The 14,568-nt window shown below is 45.8% G+C and overlaps 1 protein-coding gene across 1 annotated transcript; it reads left to right on the top strand.

The window, feature by feature from the left end:
• The first annotated feature begins 252 nt into the window (after nt 1-252).
• On the top strand, nt 253-4,274 carry LOC135367548 (PI-PLC X domain-containing protein 1-like). Its single transcript, XM_064600841.1, has 3 exons — nt 253-382; nt 748-1,367; nt 3,627-4,274. Exons 1-3 carry the CDS (start codon nt 253-255, stop codon nt 4,272-4,274), a joined length of 1,398 nt encoding a protein of 465 aa, XP_064456911.1.
• Nucleotides 4,275-14,568: the final 10,294 nt, after the last annotated feature.

Below are 14,568 nucleotides of genomic sequence, written 5' to 3'. Positions count from 1 at the left end.
CAAGAGACCATAATTACTTCTTTTTTTGTGTTTGTGTGCGCAGTGGTAATGTCATCACAAAACTTTCAGATGACGTCACCGCTGATGCGCTCGAACTTCACTGCGTCACGCGCGCCTAGCCAACCATCATCCAGGATAACATCGTTCTGCTCCCTGATTTATTAGCAGTACACGTTTTTATGAGGCTTATGTGCAGTGATGTTAACTGTCACAAAAAGGCGTAACTCCCCGCCACCGAGCTTCCCAGAAATCATGGGTGCAATGGTTCATTCTGCACAATGGTTGGCCCTCGGTGTGTCACGTGGTGACGCTCCTGAAGAATGTGGTGACGTCATCGGAAAGGCTTCAGGTGACGTCACAGCTCACGAGATGCACGTCTATGGTGAGGTCATTTGGTGCGCGCTTTCTATATTTCTCAGAGAAATTTCTTTGCTCATATCGGCAGCATTGTCGCATGTCATGGAATACATTCTGCACACGAGACATTTGGTCAGTAGTACCAAAGGAGCACAGCAAGCTGTCGCTTTAAAGATAACAATGGAAAATCGACCATTACATCAATTTCGCGCAATTTGCTCATCTCGTCAGCTCACTTGTCGCTCACTCGCTCATCTTGCCAGCAGAAATATCTAGAAGAACGTTGTCTTTTTTTTTTTTTAATAATGTTTGGAATGCGTGAAAGCTCAACGGCAAGGGAAGTTGACATGCATGGCTTAAACCAAGTTTGGCATCCCTTTGCTCACCCAGCGCAGGCAGAACCCAAGATCTTCATTACGGTATCTTCTCTCGCCGATGAAACCAGCGAGCGTCAACTAGAACTGAACTGGTATAATCACGACAGCCTTCTCGAGCAAGACCCAGGTCTCTGGGTTGGCCTGTATTCCACAAACCCGTTGGCGATCGACCAGGCTACGAACCAGCCAGTATCGAGAGCCATGGTCGCAGATCACCCGTACAACTTCTTCCGAACAAAAGTACAGCTACCGAGGCTGACACTAACTCCAGCAACCATTTTCCGAGGATGCCTCAGCTACTGGGCTGCTATGGTACACTCTAACGGTGACGTAGCTGCGACGTCGTGCCTCAGCACGCAGCCGGATTGGATGTGGAAGGAAAGGGAGGTGCTTGAAGGCAGGCCAGTGACGGATGTTATGATCCCTGGAGCGCACGACGCCGGGTCGTACAGCTATTTGGACGATACGTACAGGCATCCGGTAACGAGATTCGTCTACTGTCAAGAAGAAAGCATCTTCAATCAGTTGGCGTTTGGGTTACGGTTCTTCGACCTGCGCGTAGCGTACGATGAATTAGACGGACAGTTCTACGTCAGTCATGGATTATATACGACAAACAGGACATTGAATGAGGTAAGCAGCTTAAAGAAGCCTCATTGGGGGGCGGGGGGAGGGCACCTCGATCATATATACAGGGTGTCCGGTGAGAAAGTGTCATTAAATTTCTATAAAAAAATCTACGTGAAATAAAAATGGGAAACCCTGTGCACGACACTTGTGAAGGTTTTTTGCAACCCAAAACAGGTGCTTTCTGTGGGTGTACCTCGTTAATTAGTCCAATTAGCTTAATTGAACTCAAGAATTTGCTAAGGAAAGGTAACTTTTTTTTGGCGTTAATTAGACAGCACCACAACACACCATTTTATTTACAAATACAGGATATTTCACAATATGTTTCCACAAAAATTAGACACCCGAAAACACGTGACAAGCACCAAAAAAAACCGTCGCTCATCAAGGCGCGCTCGTTCAAGTTGCCCCGCATAAAGTATGCACTCTTAGAAATGAACTTCACCGCATAGCACGCTCCTAGCCAACCATAATCTCTAATGATACCGTTATCCGTCCTGATTTGTTGAAAACGGGAGGCGTACGCCCTTTTTGTGACACTCATGCTGTTCATAATTGTCACAAAAAAGGCGTTCGCCTCCCGTTTTCAACAAATCAGTGCAGATAACGATATCATTCCATATTATGGTTGGCTAAGAGTGTGCTATGCGGTGAAGTTCATTTTTAAGAGTGTGGGGAGGAGGAAAGGACAACACTGAAAGCAGCACCGAACATCCGATGTCGGTGATTATCAGTAACTGATGGTTGCGAACAGATAAGCTTGCGAAGACAAAATGCGTGATTGGGCCGGTCCCCGCCCTCCCTTTTTTTTTTTTTTCCTGTTTTTCTCATGCTGTTTCCATGCGCAGTGGAAGTGTCTTCGGGCCTTGCCGATAGTGCTGGCACTGATGAAATCCGAAAACGGGCTTGCAGAGATGGCGAGTTTTCGGGCGTCAAATAATTTAGGAATAGTTGAAGGAACTTTAAATTACGATTGGGGTAGCATGCTGTGGCCACGGACTATTTAATTAACGCAAAATAACGTTATCTTTCCTCGGCAAGGTTCAAAATTTTGAGTTCCATTAAGATAATTAGCCTAATTAAGGAGGTACACTCGTGCAAACAGTTGTTTGGGTGGTAAAAACCTTCAGGAGTATAATACAACAAGTCTTACATTTTTACCATGCGTAGTTTTTGTTTTTAAAGAAATTGAATGACACTTTCTCACCGGACACCATGTATGTATTTTTACAGTGTGACATGGATACCTTCATGAGTATTTTCAGGAGCTGTTACGCTATTTCCATTCTCGTACGTAGCGCCATGAACCATAATAAACGTGAAAAAAAAAATCAGCTCCCGTGGCATAGTGGTTAGGACGACCGCTGTCCACGCCGAGACTGGGAGGTGACGCGGGTTCGAATCCCCGCACCCGCGTGTTATGACGTCAGCTGATTCGAGAACTTTTATTGGTTGCCGAGAATCGTCTGCTGCTCGTCGCCAGCTCACTGTCAGAGGGACGCGCGGCGCCAAATACAACCGCAAAAAAAGAAAGAAAGAAAAATAAGGCGTGTGCCTTACGATTGGGTGACTGAGATGACGTCGCAGGCTGGCAGTCAAAGGAGAGGGTTTTTCTGAGCCTCCAGATTGGAAGCTCCCTTGCGCGCGGACCATCTGTGATTATGGGCAACGGACAATTTCTGATATTTATTCTGAGATCGGTAGCAAAAGGAGGTCAGGAAGCTGTGTGTATAGGAGGAACGCTCTCACGGGCGCCGCTGTTGGGCAAACAGTGCAGCGAGCTTTGTATCTCTTCCGGTGCACGTGCGCTCAAGGATCATCCTGTTCGTTCGAGAGTGGCATCAAAAAAGAAGCACTATTTCCTCTTGCAGGCTCAGACATAGCCATAGACAGACATATTATATGGACATAGTGTATGTATGTGTGTACGTCTCTGATAGCATATGTCCCGCGTTTGGGATGCTTCTTCGACCCGGTCTGGTAGTGCATACGCCCTGAGACGTTAGTTGGGATTGCCGTCTTCCTCAACAACACCGAATATCCTCTGGATACAACGGAACAATGTCACAACGGATTCATACGTCCGATGGATATCTGAGGGATGCACACCGGATGTACGAATTCCTTAGGACATTATTCGCACATCCACAGTATATTCGGTGTTGTTGGGGTTTTGTCTTTAGTAATGCGATACGGATTCATAACACCTTGTGTTCGCCTGTGAACCCCAAGTGTATTTCTCACGCCATTTTACGATTGCAGGTAATTCAAGACGTTAAATCCTTCTTAGAGGCTACGAAGGAAATTGTAATAATCGATTTCCACAGCTTCGACCGTGGTTTTAAGGGAAATCCTTTGCAAGAAAAGCTGCATCGCGAACTCATCCACCTTCTGACCGGTGGCCTAGAAGAATACATGGTGTCAACGATCAGAGCCCCATCTCCAACGTTTGGAGACCTGTGGTCCTCAGGGCAACGACTTATCGTCGGTTACAAGTCGCCTTACCGTTCTCTAAGCAGTCTTTTATTCCCACCAGTGCGCCACCTGTGGGGAAACGTGGACGAACCGAAAGCGCTGGAAGCCTATCTGAAACGTGTCGTCTGCAAGGACAGCCACGATAGCCTCAGTTCTGCAATGGCAGAATTGACGCCCAACGCGATCGGGCTGCTGACGAATCGGTACAGGTCACTGAGACACATGGCTGATCAAGTGAATAGGAATGTAACGACGTGGTTCAGGGACTGGTTCTGGAAATGCGCCAATATCGTGGCTGTGGACTATTTCCTGGGATCAGGAATTGTGGAAGTTGCGATAGAAGCAAACAGAAGAAGGCACAGCGCGAATAGGTGGTGGAAGGATAATGTTTGGAATAGATTTCTACGTTTTAAGAACAGAACTATCACACCGTAACATGTTCCTGGCTAACCGGAATTTCACATAACATCGTTTTCTTCACATAAATGTGAAATGTTCGCCGTTTTGAGATATGGCTACCAAAGTTAAGCAATAGAATACCGCTAGCCGCTATTCCGCTCAAAAGTAGCGCATTAGTAACGTCCCTACAAATATGGAAAGGGACACGATACCGATAATAGTGAGTTTTATAGTATAGCGTACGCTGTCGCCTTTGCATACGTAAGGGACAGCGTCTGCGCACGCACAAGACGCACGTGAGGATTGTCCGGATTGGTGTACACGTTGAAGGGGAAAAAAATCGGTTAGTTCTGCCTGGAATGTCAAGACCCGCCAAAAAGGCGCGATTTTCTGTGGTCCTTTTTCTTGTCATCCGTGCAGCAGCGTGTCGCAAGCTTATCCTGTCAATGTAGCTCCACATCCTATTTCTTTATTCAATCACCTAGATACATGCAAAATATGGGCACTCTTGGTTATCCGGTGTTGAACAGAAAAATTAATGCATCCTATGATCCTATGATATGAACGGGGGAAGACGCGAAAATTTAATGTAATTTGTTATTTAATGCAATTTAAATTTAATGTAATTTAGAAACGGATAAGTCAACTATTAGGTGGCCTTTATGGTTCTTCCTTAGAAATCTCTTTTTTTGCATATTGACTAGGATTTTCCAGCAAGTTTTCCTGTTTCCTAGGATATTTCCAACAAAGCGTAAATGCACGCGAAAGCAAGCGACGAGCGACACATCAGACTGGCGGTGCCGTGTTTGCAAAGGACGGTGAAGCAAAATAGCACTGGGTTCTGTGCAGTTTTATTGCACATCAAGTGGGCGGTGGGCTCAATTGGGTTGGGTAGGGGCCCACGGGCTTTAATTTGTCTGCCAGAATTGCAAAAACTAATTTGTATACTTCATTACCACGGCGTCTCTCATCTTGCCCCACGCCATGTCTCGTCTTGCCCCGAGGGTTGGGGAAAGATGAGACAATCTGCATTTTTTAATTTCTTGTTCTGTATTTTTTTTTCACCGGCTACGTCCGTTCTGCATTTACAGATCAGAAGACTCTAGACCCCTTAGAATGTGCCTATGGCTCTTTTTTTTAAGCATGAAAAATCAAAATTCCATATTCAATTGCAAATTTCTGCCTCTCATCTTGCCCCACCTTACCCTAGTAGAGAATGACTAGGTTTGTGATAATATTTATAATTTCGGGTTATACTTCGCTAGACAACCACGATGAGAAGGAATTGCTCCTGTACTCACCAACATGTGGTTCACTAAGGCACAACACTTATCAATTACCAGAAGGTGATGTGGTCATCTCGGCCGTCATTCGAGTCTCCATACGTGTGCATCGACGATGTACTTCACATGTGCCTCAACACCGCACACTGAACCCAAATCGTGCGTGCACAGTGTGATACAACACGTCATGAAACTCAGACCACTGCAGCTCACAATCATAAGAGTAAAGATCACTGTAAACTCAGCTTTGCTTCACCGCAGCCATGCTCTCCGAACGACACGAAACGTAACAGCGTGAAGAAGGCGCAAGGCTCAGGACACGAAATGTGCTCAAAATAACTGTTTCAAAACAGGATAAGCTTTATTCCTTTCAAGTGACTGATATCACGTTGCAGATCTTTGATTTGGCAGCTTCCTTTTTCCAATCATGTTCATGTAGTGCACTACAGTGTGCCAACGTGAACAGGGATCACAGATAAGGGGAGCCACTGTGACTGTAATCTGCAGATAACGTAAGAGAATTTCTTGGACGCACGTTCTCAATACGGTAGTTGGCTGAGACCCAAGCAGCACAATGTATTGGAAGTCGAGTGCAATAGGGGTAGACCGTATGTGTCTTATCAATGTTCTTTAGTTTCAAGAGTCTGTTCAAGGCCTTCCACCTACCCGTCCACCCCTATTGCACTCGACTTTCAGTACATTGTGCTGCTTGGGGAGGAGTGGCATCGAAACGCAGTAATGAACTTTTTCGTCCTTTGTCCTCGAAATGACTGCAAGCATGAGTGTCCAAAGTTTAAAATACGATTTTGATGGCAAGCATTCAAAATAGGACCTATAGAACAAGCGGGCTCAAGTTGTCCTGCCAGCATGAATGGACAGTGGACAGTGCACGTCGTCTTATTCTCTTCGCTTCGCGTGTCATAATCGCCATCGTCATCATGTTTTTGTTTGTTTGTTTGTTTCTAAGTAAAAAAAGAGGAGAGATCATGTTATTTGTTGCTGTTGTTGTCCCTTTCATTGTTTTACATAATAAAAATATAATTGCGTTGTTACCACTGATCGTGACACAGAGAAAAGTCCACTTTCTTCGGCCGTAGAACTTCCACTTTCTGTAGACCTCTTACACAATGTAATTTCCACAAGGATGACGCGAACCATACGCAAATCGGGCAGCGATGTGCAGAATTTTTCTACTATGCTTAGGATGATTATGACTGTGTTGGCAAAATAAATGCCTCAATTGAATGATGGTCGTTGAAGCTAATTGCCTCATCCGCTACAACCATGAGGAATGCAACGCTTATGTCTTTTTAATGTAGGAAAGAAAAAAAAAACTATAATTATAGTCCACCGCAGAAACTTAAAACAAAGCCGATGGTATAGTTCTGGTAAGGAATGAGCATAAAGATAAACGTACGATGTGTTCCCATAATGCTTCGGTTGTGGTACTCCACACGACAGCACTTCTTATTTGCGTTCTTCAAACGAAAATGTTGTAGAAACAAAAGAAGAAATACATAACCAAATCAACCTTTGCTATTTCTTTAATTATGCATTTTTATTTCTATTTTTATGCGAGATTAAGAACTAGCATCACAGACCATATCTGTATCTGTCGCAGGCGTGCGCGTAACATTTGTCAGACAAAGAAAAACTCTCAAAAATGCTGGTACACATTTAGAAAACACAGTGGGAGATATTCCGGAATATTCGACAGAGCCTAATTTACAAAGGTGCGTGGCTCAAATCGAAGAGGTTCGTCATACATGTCTGTCCGAATTGTAAATAAAAAAGTAAATACAATATATTAAAAGAGAGAGGAGAGAACGTCTGTTTCGGTTGTGTCTCGCTTTCCTCCCCCAAACCCTCTCTGTTTCACATTTTCCATTTCATAGGAAAGTAGCGGTGGTGATGAAGAAGGTCACGCCAACCGGGGTTTCGTAACCGAAAAGCTTTTGTTCTCTACCAATTTAAAATGTAGCGGATCTGTTGGCTCCGCCGCATTAATGCTATACTACTCCGCCGAATTAATATAAGTCAAGTGAAGTTAGCCCTATACACCAGACCATAACGTCAAGGCGTGACGTGAGATTTCCTAAGTGTCGCCGCATCAACGATCTGAAAAATGTAAAAAGGAAAAAAAAAATATTAAAAAAAACGAACACGGTAGCCTTACGTACAACACTGCTAACACGTGATATTGCCCCCATTTTAAGTGTCGACGCTTGAAATATAGAATTGACGTGTTCGACTTACAAAATGTGCGAGCACCAGTCTAAAATCGCGCGTTCTGATGCTCGACACGAGCATAGTAGATAAAAAAGTAGAGAGCTCCGACTTAACATAACAAAATAACAAGTTTTACTCAGACGAAGTTTCGTTCGTCATGCGACGGACATCATCAGTGCCAAACTGGATGAGAGATTATACAACCGGTCGCTATTTGAGGAGATGGGAGTATTGTTCGGGAAGGAGGCCGCGGTAAAACTTGTAAAAATTTTGTTATGTTAAGTCGGAGTTCTCTACTTTTTTGTCCAGTTATGTCGTCTCCCGGCTTTTGGAGTATTTTTGCACGACCATAGTAGGCTTCACTGAGGAAGGAAAACATTGCTTCTTTAATTTTGCTTATCGATGTGAATACCATTACACCGTTCTTACGAAGAACGGCGGCGTGATCTCCACGAGACCGAAGAAGATTGGATCGGATTGGATAGCAAGTGCGCTGTTCTGGCGGCTCGGTGAACAAACGACGACTTACGCAAATCGGGATAGTATAGAGCTTTAGAATGTGGTGCAAGAGAATAGGAGGGTATCAAATGCAAGCGCTCTAATGAATGCAGCGGCACCACCGCGCGCGCACGGCTTATGCAACAGGATTTTTATGACGCAAAGCAGTCCGCTTGCGTTCCTCGCTCCCAATGCCGTAACACCAAACATACGAGGGGTGTTCATGTCAAACCGGGACTTTCTGTCTCCTGAGTGTACAAGTGGCTCGCGCTACTTGTTTTTCGTCATTTTCACACGCGACAGGCCTCCGCGTTCACCACGTGGTGGTCCAAAGTTTGTACAAAACAGAAGACGTACGTGCTGGACAAGATGGGCGACAACGAGATGAGCGCGCACATCGAACAGCGAATTGTCATGAAGTTTCTCGTGAATGAAGCCCTAAAGTCATCTGAAATTCACAGAAGACGTTAGGCTCAGTATGGCCACGATACACTTAGCCGCAGCAAAGCGTTCGAGTGGTGCAAACGGTTCCAAGACAGCTGTGCGTCAGTGCAGGATGATCCCGGCCCGGGCGGCTCAGAGCCCAGTGTTAGAGTTCCTGCGAACATCCAACTGTGGAGTGTCCTGATCCTCAAGGACCGACGGATAACATGTCTCGATATCAATAGCGCATATAGTGCGATCAATAGTGCATATTACTGCCAGGTTCTCAAGGATGTGCATAAGGCGCTGAAGCAAAAGCGGCCGGGCCTCATCACCAAAGGAGACCTCCTCCTACAGGACAATGCACGCCCGCATACCGCGCATCTCGCGACACGCACCTTACAGGAACTTGGCTGGGAGTTGCTGCCACAGCCCCCATGGTGACATCGCTATTTCTTTGGGGCCCCAAAGCGCCTGGAAAGCCCCTAGTGAATCAGCGGCAAAATCTACCACCGCGTCGAGCCGTCGGGAGTACGGAGGGAACCCGTGCATTTCCTCCTTTCTTTTCGCTCTGATATATACGAGTAGGTCAGCTATTTGTGCAGCCCTCCAGTTTTCCTCTTCCCACTATTGACCGTAGAGCGACATCGCTGCTCCCTCTCCCAAACTAGGAGGCAACATGTCAAGGTGTGAGGCACACGTGGTTTTGTCTGTTGACCCGTGCAGCTCTATGAATACCCCCTAATCGCTGCCTTGTGATTGGACAGCCACATCGTCACGTGGTTCCTCCAACGTTTACCCTCTCCACTGCGCAGAGACAAGCTGCCCTGGCGTATATTTCATGGGTCTCAATGTCGCAAAGGCAAAGTAATGGCCTCGTATAGGGGGTACGTGTATGGGGAAGTGACGTAGCAAGGGGGGGGGGTGCAAACCCGCAAAGTCGTACCTTTGGTACTGCATTTGGGAGAGGGAGACGAGGGTTAAATCCTCCTCCTCCATGTAAAGACCCCGCCGATCTCTTCCAGAAATACTTTTCTGGCTGTTATGTCTTGCGCAACACCAAACAGCACACAGATCCTCCAGTTCAAAGCTTTATTAATGATTTCTCGACAATACGCCTAATGATGTAAACAATCATTAAGCTTACCGCTCCATTTCAATATAACATACTAAGTTGCGACTCCCTAACGTTCCTGCAACGTTTCAACTGGTTTATCAGTGTCGATAGTTATTACAAGATTTATCGTCACGGCAAAAAATAACAAACGAACGAATCGAATCACTGCACGTTGGGTGAATGCTCGATTTCAAACCTAACCAAACGTGGGCTACAAAAACTACGACTGCTACGCAGTATAAAAATCGAGGCCTCCGCTTCCGAGATTAAAGGTTTCATCCTGCAAGAGTATGTACAGCCATTAAGTGCAGGGATAAATAATCGTCCTTATCTCTCTCATTTTTATAAATGCGTACCAGTAATCATTCGTGGACGAACTTCAACGGAAATTTGTAACGAATGAGGAACACCAATCCGACGGAGCACGAGCTAACAAAAAGAATCTCACCCAAGACGCGCTCACACAATTGAAGACGACTCGCAACGAACGCGAACGAAATTATGGAGAGGGCGCTGCATTCGCGGTTTTATCGCCTCCAGCCCTGGGTCTGGAACTTCCGGTTGCCCCCCCTCTTTGGCTCCAGAGTTCTGGACGAATCCTTGTTCTTCTTAGCCAAAGCAGACGACGGCTGGCGAAAGAACGGGTAAAAGCTGGACAAATCGGCAGCAGCTGGCGGGAACCGCGACCTCCACTCCAGTGCTTCGAGTGTGCTCGCTGGAAGGCTGATGAGGTCATCGTCTTCGGAGCCCAGATCAACCGCTGAGGACTCGAACCTCTTAGCTAACGCCAGACTGCTGCCCGGACGGCCTCGGTAGTAGTAGGTGAGCCCCCTGTCGGGTATAAGCGACAGGGAGAGGAGGCCAACCAGCAGAAGGGCGAGGGGGCTCGTGGGAGACATGGTTAGACTCTTGTAGGATCTGCAATGGGAAGAAGAAACGATTATGTCATAAAGAGGGGACCACGCTGATATTACTGGAAGACAGTTTTACTGTCATGTTGCCAACACTCAAAAGCAATCTTTTTTTTTTCCTCTCACAATTTTGCTGAACAAAAAAAAATAAAGAAGAAAAAAACAGTGCACTACTCTAAGGACAGGACCTGACCTCGTAACATGCTCAACGCCATTGAGAAGAGAGGACTGAGAATAACTTTGAAAATATAGAAGTAACAGACAGGCTATAGTTTGTGCACGGATGAAGTGGGTAACTCAATATCGGACTTGATGACGTACAGGACGACATTGTTGAAAGCGTCAAGCATGTGCCTTTTCTTCAATACTTTGTATACTGGATGTCCCAATAACCATCCGTCAGATTTTAAAAGAGTAGTCCGCTTCCTAAGCTAATCGTGCTTAATGAATTAATTAGTTCAAGTTCAAGTTTATTAAGCATTTATCCAATTCGTTACAATGGATAAATTTTCACAGCAGGAGGTCTCAGTGTAAACTGTCAGGGGGACCTCCTGCTATAAAGTAGCTAGGGGTGTATTAAAGGGGCACTAAAGTGCGAAAATTTCTGAGCACGAAAAGTGAAAAATACCGTTATCTTTGCACCAACACAAGAGGAACGGGATTTATCCGTTGCGTCGTTTTTTATTTATGCGCAAACAAACCCGCAATTTGTGTGTTCGCTCCTCCTTGTTCATCCTGCTTTTGAAGCATGAAACTGCGTAGCGGCCTCCTATTGGTCTCCTCGAATGATTTGCCCAATCATTGCAGGAGATCGTTTGAGGAAACCAATGGGAGGACGTTCCGCATTTTGTCCGCCTTGAGAAGGAGAGAAGAGGGAAAGCATAACCGTGTATTCACAACAGTCACGAGCGACATTCCCCAGAATACTGCAGCGAAAGATGCGAAAAACGTCATAGCTTTCTGCTGTCACGTGAGCGCGAGCGCTCAACGTCGTGTCTTCACGTGCACTGCTAACCGTGGGGAATATCCTGCGACGTAGCCGCAACATATTCCGTAGCAGACGACAGACAAAGACGCTGACGGAGTCGTCTGCTAAGTGTCGTCTGCTAAGTGCGCAGTATACGCAATTCCCGATATTCCGGCACCGTGTGAATGCAAAACATAACACGGGATGGAACTTCGGCTCTGTGAACAGTTTTTTTTCGCTTTCAATCAACTAGATCTTCCGTAAAGATATCGCTCGTGTGAGTTACGGTTTCGTTTTCGCACAAATCACGAACGACACAACGAATGAATGCCGTTCCTTTTGTGTTAGTGCTCAAGGTAACGGCCTTTTTCATTCTGCGAGGAGAAAATTGTGCACTTTAGTGACCCTTTAATTGTTTTCTACAGGACCAAAATGGTTGCGAAGAACTCTCATAAAACTTCAGACAAATGGCTATCAGTGTGCAAAAGTTCGGCCGTGATAAACCCAGTCTTCTATTTTTGCCATGCGATCGAAATGTGTCATGGTTCCTAGACTACCCGTGTAGATAATCAATGGACCCATTAGCAGGTATGAATCGCGGACTAATTGGCATCACTTCGCTTGCAATGTGAGCTCCGGGATATTTTGTTTACATTAATCACGGGGTGTGAAAGAACGAAGATGAAGCCCCTATTTCTAAACAGGTCCGACGGAGCGCACCATGGTATACAGGGTGTTACCCAATACAAGTCTACCTGTGCAGCATGCCATGCTCAGCACACTCAATGTGCAAGCCAGATGGTATGACAATTGAGGACACATATCCCTGGGTTTGGGGAGCGAAATAAGACGACAACGTTTTGTGTGCGCGTCGACTTATTTCGCTCCTCAAACTCACGAATATGTGTCCTCAGTACTCAGTACAGATGGAAAATGGTGTTGTCCGCATATAAGGCTCTGAAGGGCATTCAGTACTGGTAAATTTCAAAGCGATTGAGCATCATGATGCAAAATTATAATGCAAAATGCGCAATTTTCATATTCAGAACAACCAAAACGGCTACGTTGCGAGGAGTAGTTGAGACGCTGCTCCCGAGAAACACAACACTAAAGGGTTCTTACTGCAGAGAAGAGCTCACTGCGATCCCAGGCGCTTGAGTGTTGTGCGCCACGACGCCGTCTGGCGATCGAGCAGCGCTTCAACAGCACTTCGCAACACCGCCATTTTGATTGTTCTATGAATACGGGACCCGTACATTTTGCATGCCGGAACGGGTAGATTTTTAAAGGGAAAGAACAGCTTCCACACGACTTTCGTTGTACAGCTCTCGCCAACCTTAATAATAACACTGGAAAAAATATGGTCTCGTTTCCGAGCGCGATTACAGCAGCCCTTGGGGCCATAAGGAAATCTTGATTGAACAAAATTATTGTGTTAATTTAATGCAAGGATTTTGTTCACTTAATATTCCCCCAGTCCCCCCAAGGTGGCTGCTATCGCGCTCGGAAACGAGACTGAATTTTTTCGAGTGTTATTATTAAGGTTGACGGGAGCTGTACGCTTACTTTCCATTTACATTTTTAACTTTTTTTCTTTTTTTGCCGAGACTGGCGGGCGACCCGGGTTCGAGTTCGTGCGCCGGCTATGTTGTCTGGGTGTTTTCTTCAGACGCTTTAAGACAAATGTCGGCACAGTACCCTGTGAAGTCGGCCCAGGACACACGGTCACCCCTTGCCGTAGTCGTGACGTTGCCCGCCTCAGCGTCGACGACTAAGGTTAAGCAGTCCCATCGCCACCGCCACCACCGCTGTACATTTTGCAGTTACTGTATGCACGACGGCCACCATATCGACAGCGTCGTCACTTGCTCGCTTTATTTGCTCGGTTTCGCGTTGCAACTCAGAAGTAAAGTTTTCAAAGACTAGGATTAGACGTCGAATACTCGAACACGACGAAACACAAGCTCGAACCCGCATTTCTCATTAAATCGGGCAACGTGACAGCGTACGAAGCAACTGAATCCCGCGAACGTGCCAGCGAGAACGTTTGAAGAATCTGAAAAATTGAGGATTGCTTTAGCTCGGTCGGTATAGCGGAGATTAAGTTGTGGGAATTAGACCGAATTACGAAAGGAGCGGGAATTAGGCGCGCGGTCTTAAATATTTCAATGGGAAGCAGACGACAAGCGTACAGAAAAAGGGGTTGAGGGAGGCCCTCTTTAAAAGCGGAGCGGCGTTTTGTGCACCGTGCATATTTATGTTTCCGCTCACTAAGCCATCTTGGAAGGTCAGTCGCGGCGACTAACTACTTTGTAAGTGCTTGTGTTTGAACGAGTTAACGTCTTCAGTTTGTGACGTCATCCAGACGACCACCTGCGCTCTTATAACATATCCTAGCCAAGCGTTATATCAAATAGCATCGTTCTCTCCCTTGATTTGTTGGAAACGATGGGCGTACGCCTCTTTGTGACACTTATGCAGTTATTTTAATTGTCACAAAAAAAGGGGTAGTCCCATAAGCCAGTTGTTATATGACGAGTTCAGCATGACAGAATTTTCAAAAATATCGGAGTTATGCCACTGTTAGAAAACAGAAGGACCACACGCAGATTGTCGCTTATGTGTATTTTTTTTTCCCTTCAAATATTCAGTCTCCTTGTACAGTGCCTACACTCTTTAAAAATGGGGGGGGGGGGGTCGAAGTAGCTTGCCGTTAAAAAATGAACTTCACCGCATAGCACATAGCATGCTACGAGCCAACCATGATCTCGAATGATATCGTTATCTGCCCTGATTTGTTCAAAACGGTAGGCGTACGCCTTTTCTGTGACACTTATGCGGTTCATAATTGTCGCAAAAATGGCGTACGCCTCCCGTTTTCAACAAATCAGGCCAGATAACG

Source organism: Ornithodoros turicata, chromosome 8 (assembly GCF_037126465.1).
Source record: "Ornithodoros turicata isolate Travis chromosome 8, ASM3712646v1, whole genome shotgun sequence".
In the NCBI taxonomy this organism is placed as follows: Eukaryota; Metazoa; Arthropoda; class Arachnida; order Ixodida; family Argasidae; genus Ornithodoros; species Ornithodoros turicata.
The sequence above is the reverse complement of the archived record's forward strand: the minus strand, read 5'-3'. Positions and strand labels throughout refer to the sequence as shown.

What these genes read in the sequence shown, in the direction of transcription:
- LOC135367548 (XM_064600841.1), top strand. Translation starts at nt 253, where the DNA reads ATGGGTGCAATGGTTCATTCTGCACAATGGTTGGCCCTCGGTGTGTCA. An exon ending in TCACGAGATGCACGTCTATG is followed by an intron (nt 383 to 747) that starts GTGAGGTCATTT and finishes TTGCTCACCCAG; the next exon opens with CGCAGGCAGAACCCAAGATC. An exon ending in CAAACAGGACATTGAATGAG is followed by an intron (nt 1,368 to 3,626) that starts GTAAGCAGCTTA and finishes TTACGATTGCAG; the next exon opens with GTAATTCAAGACGTTAAATC.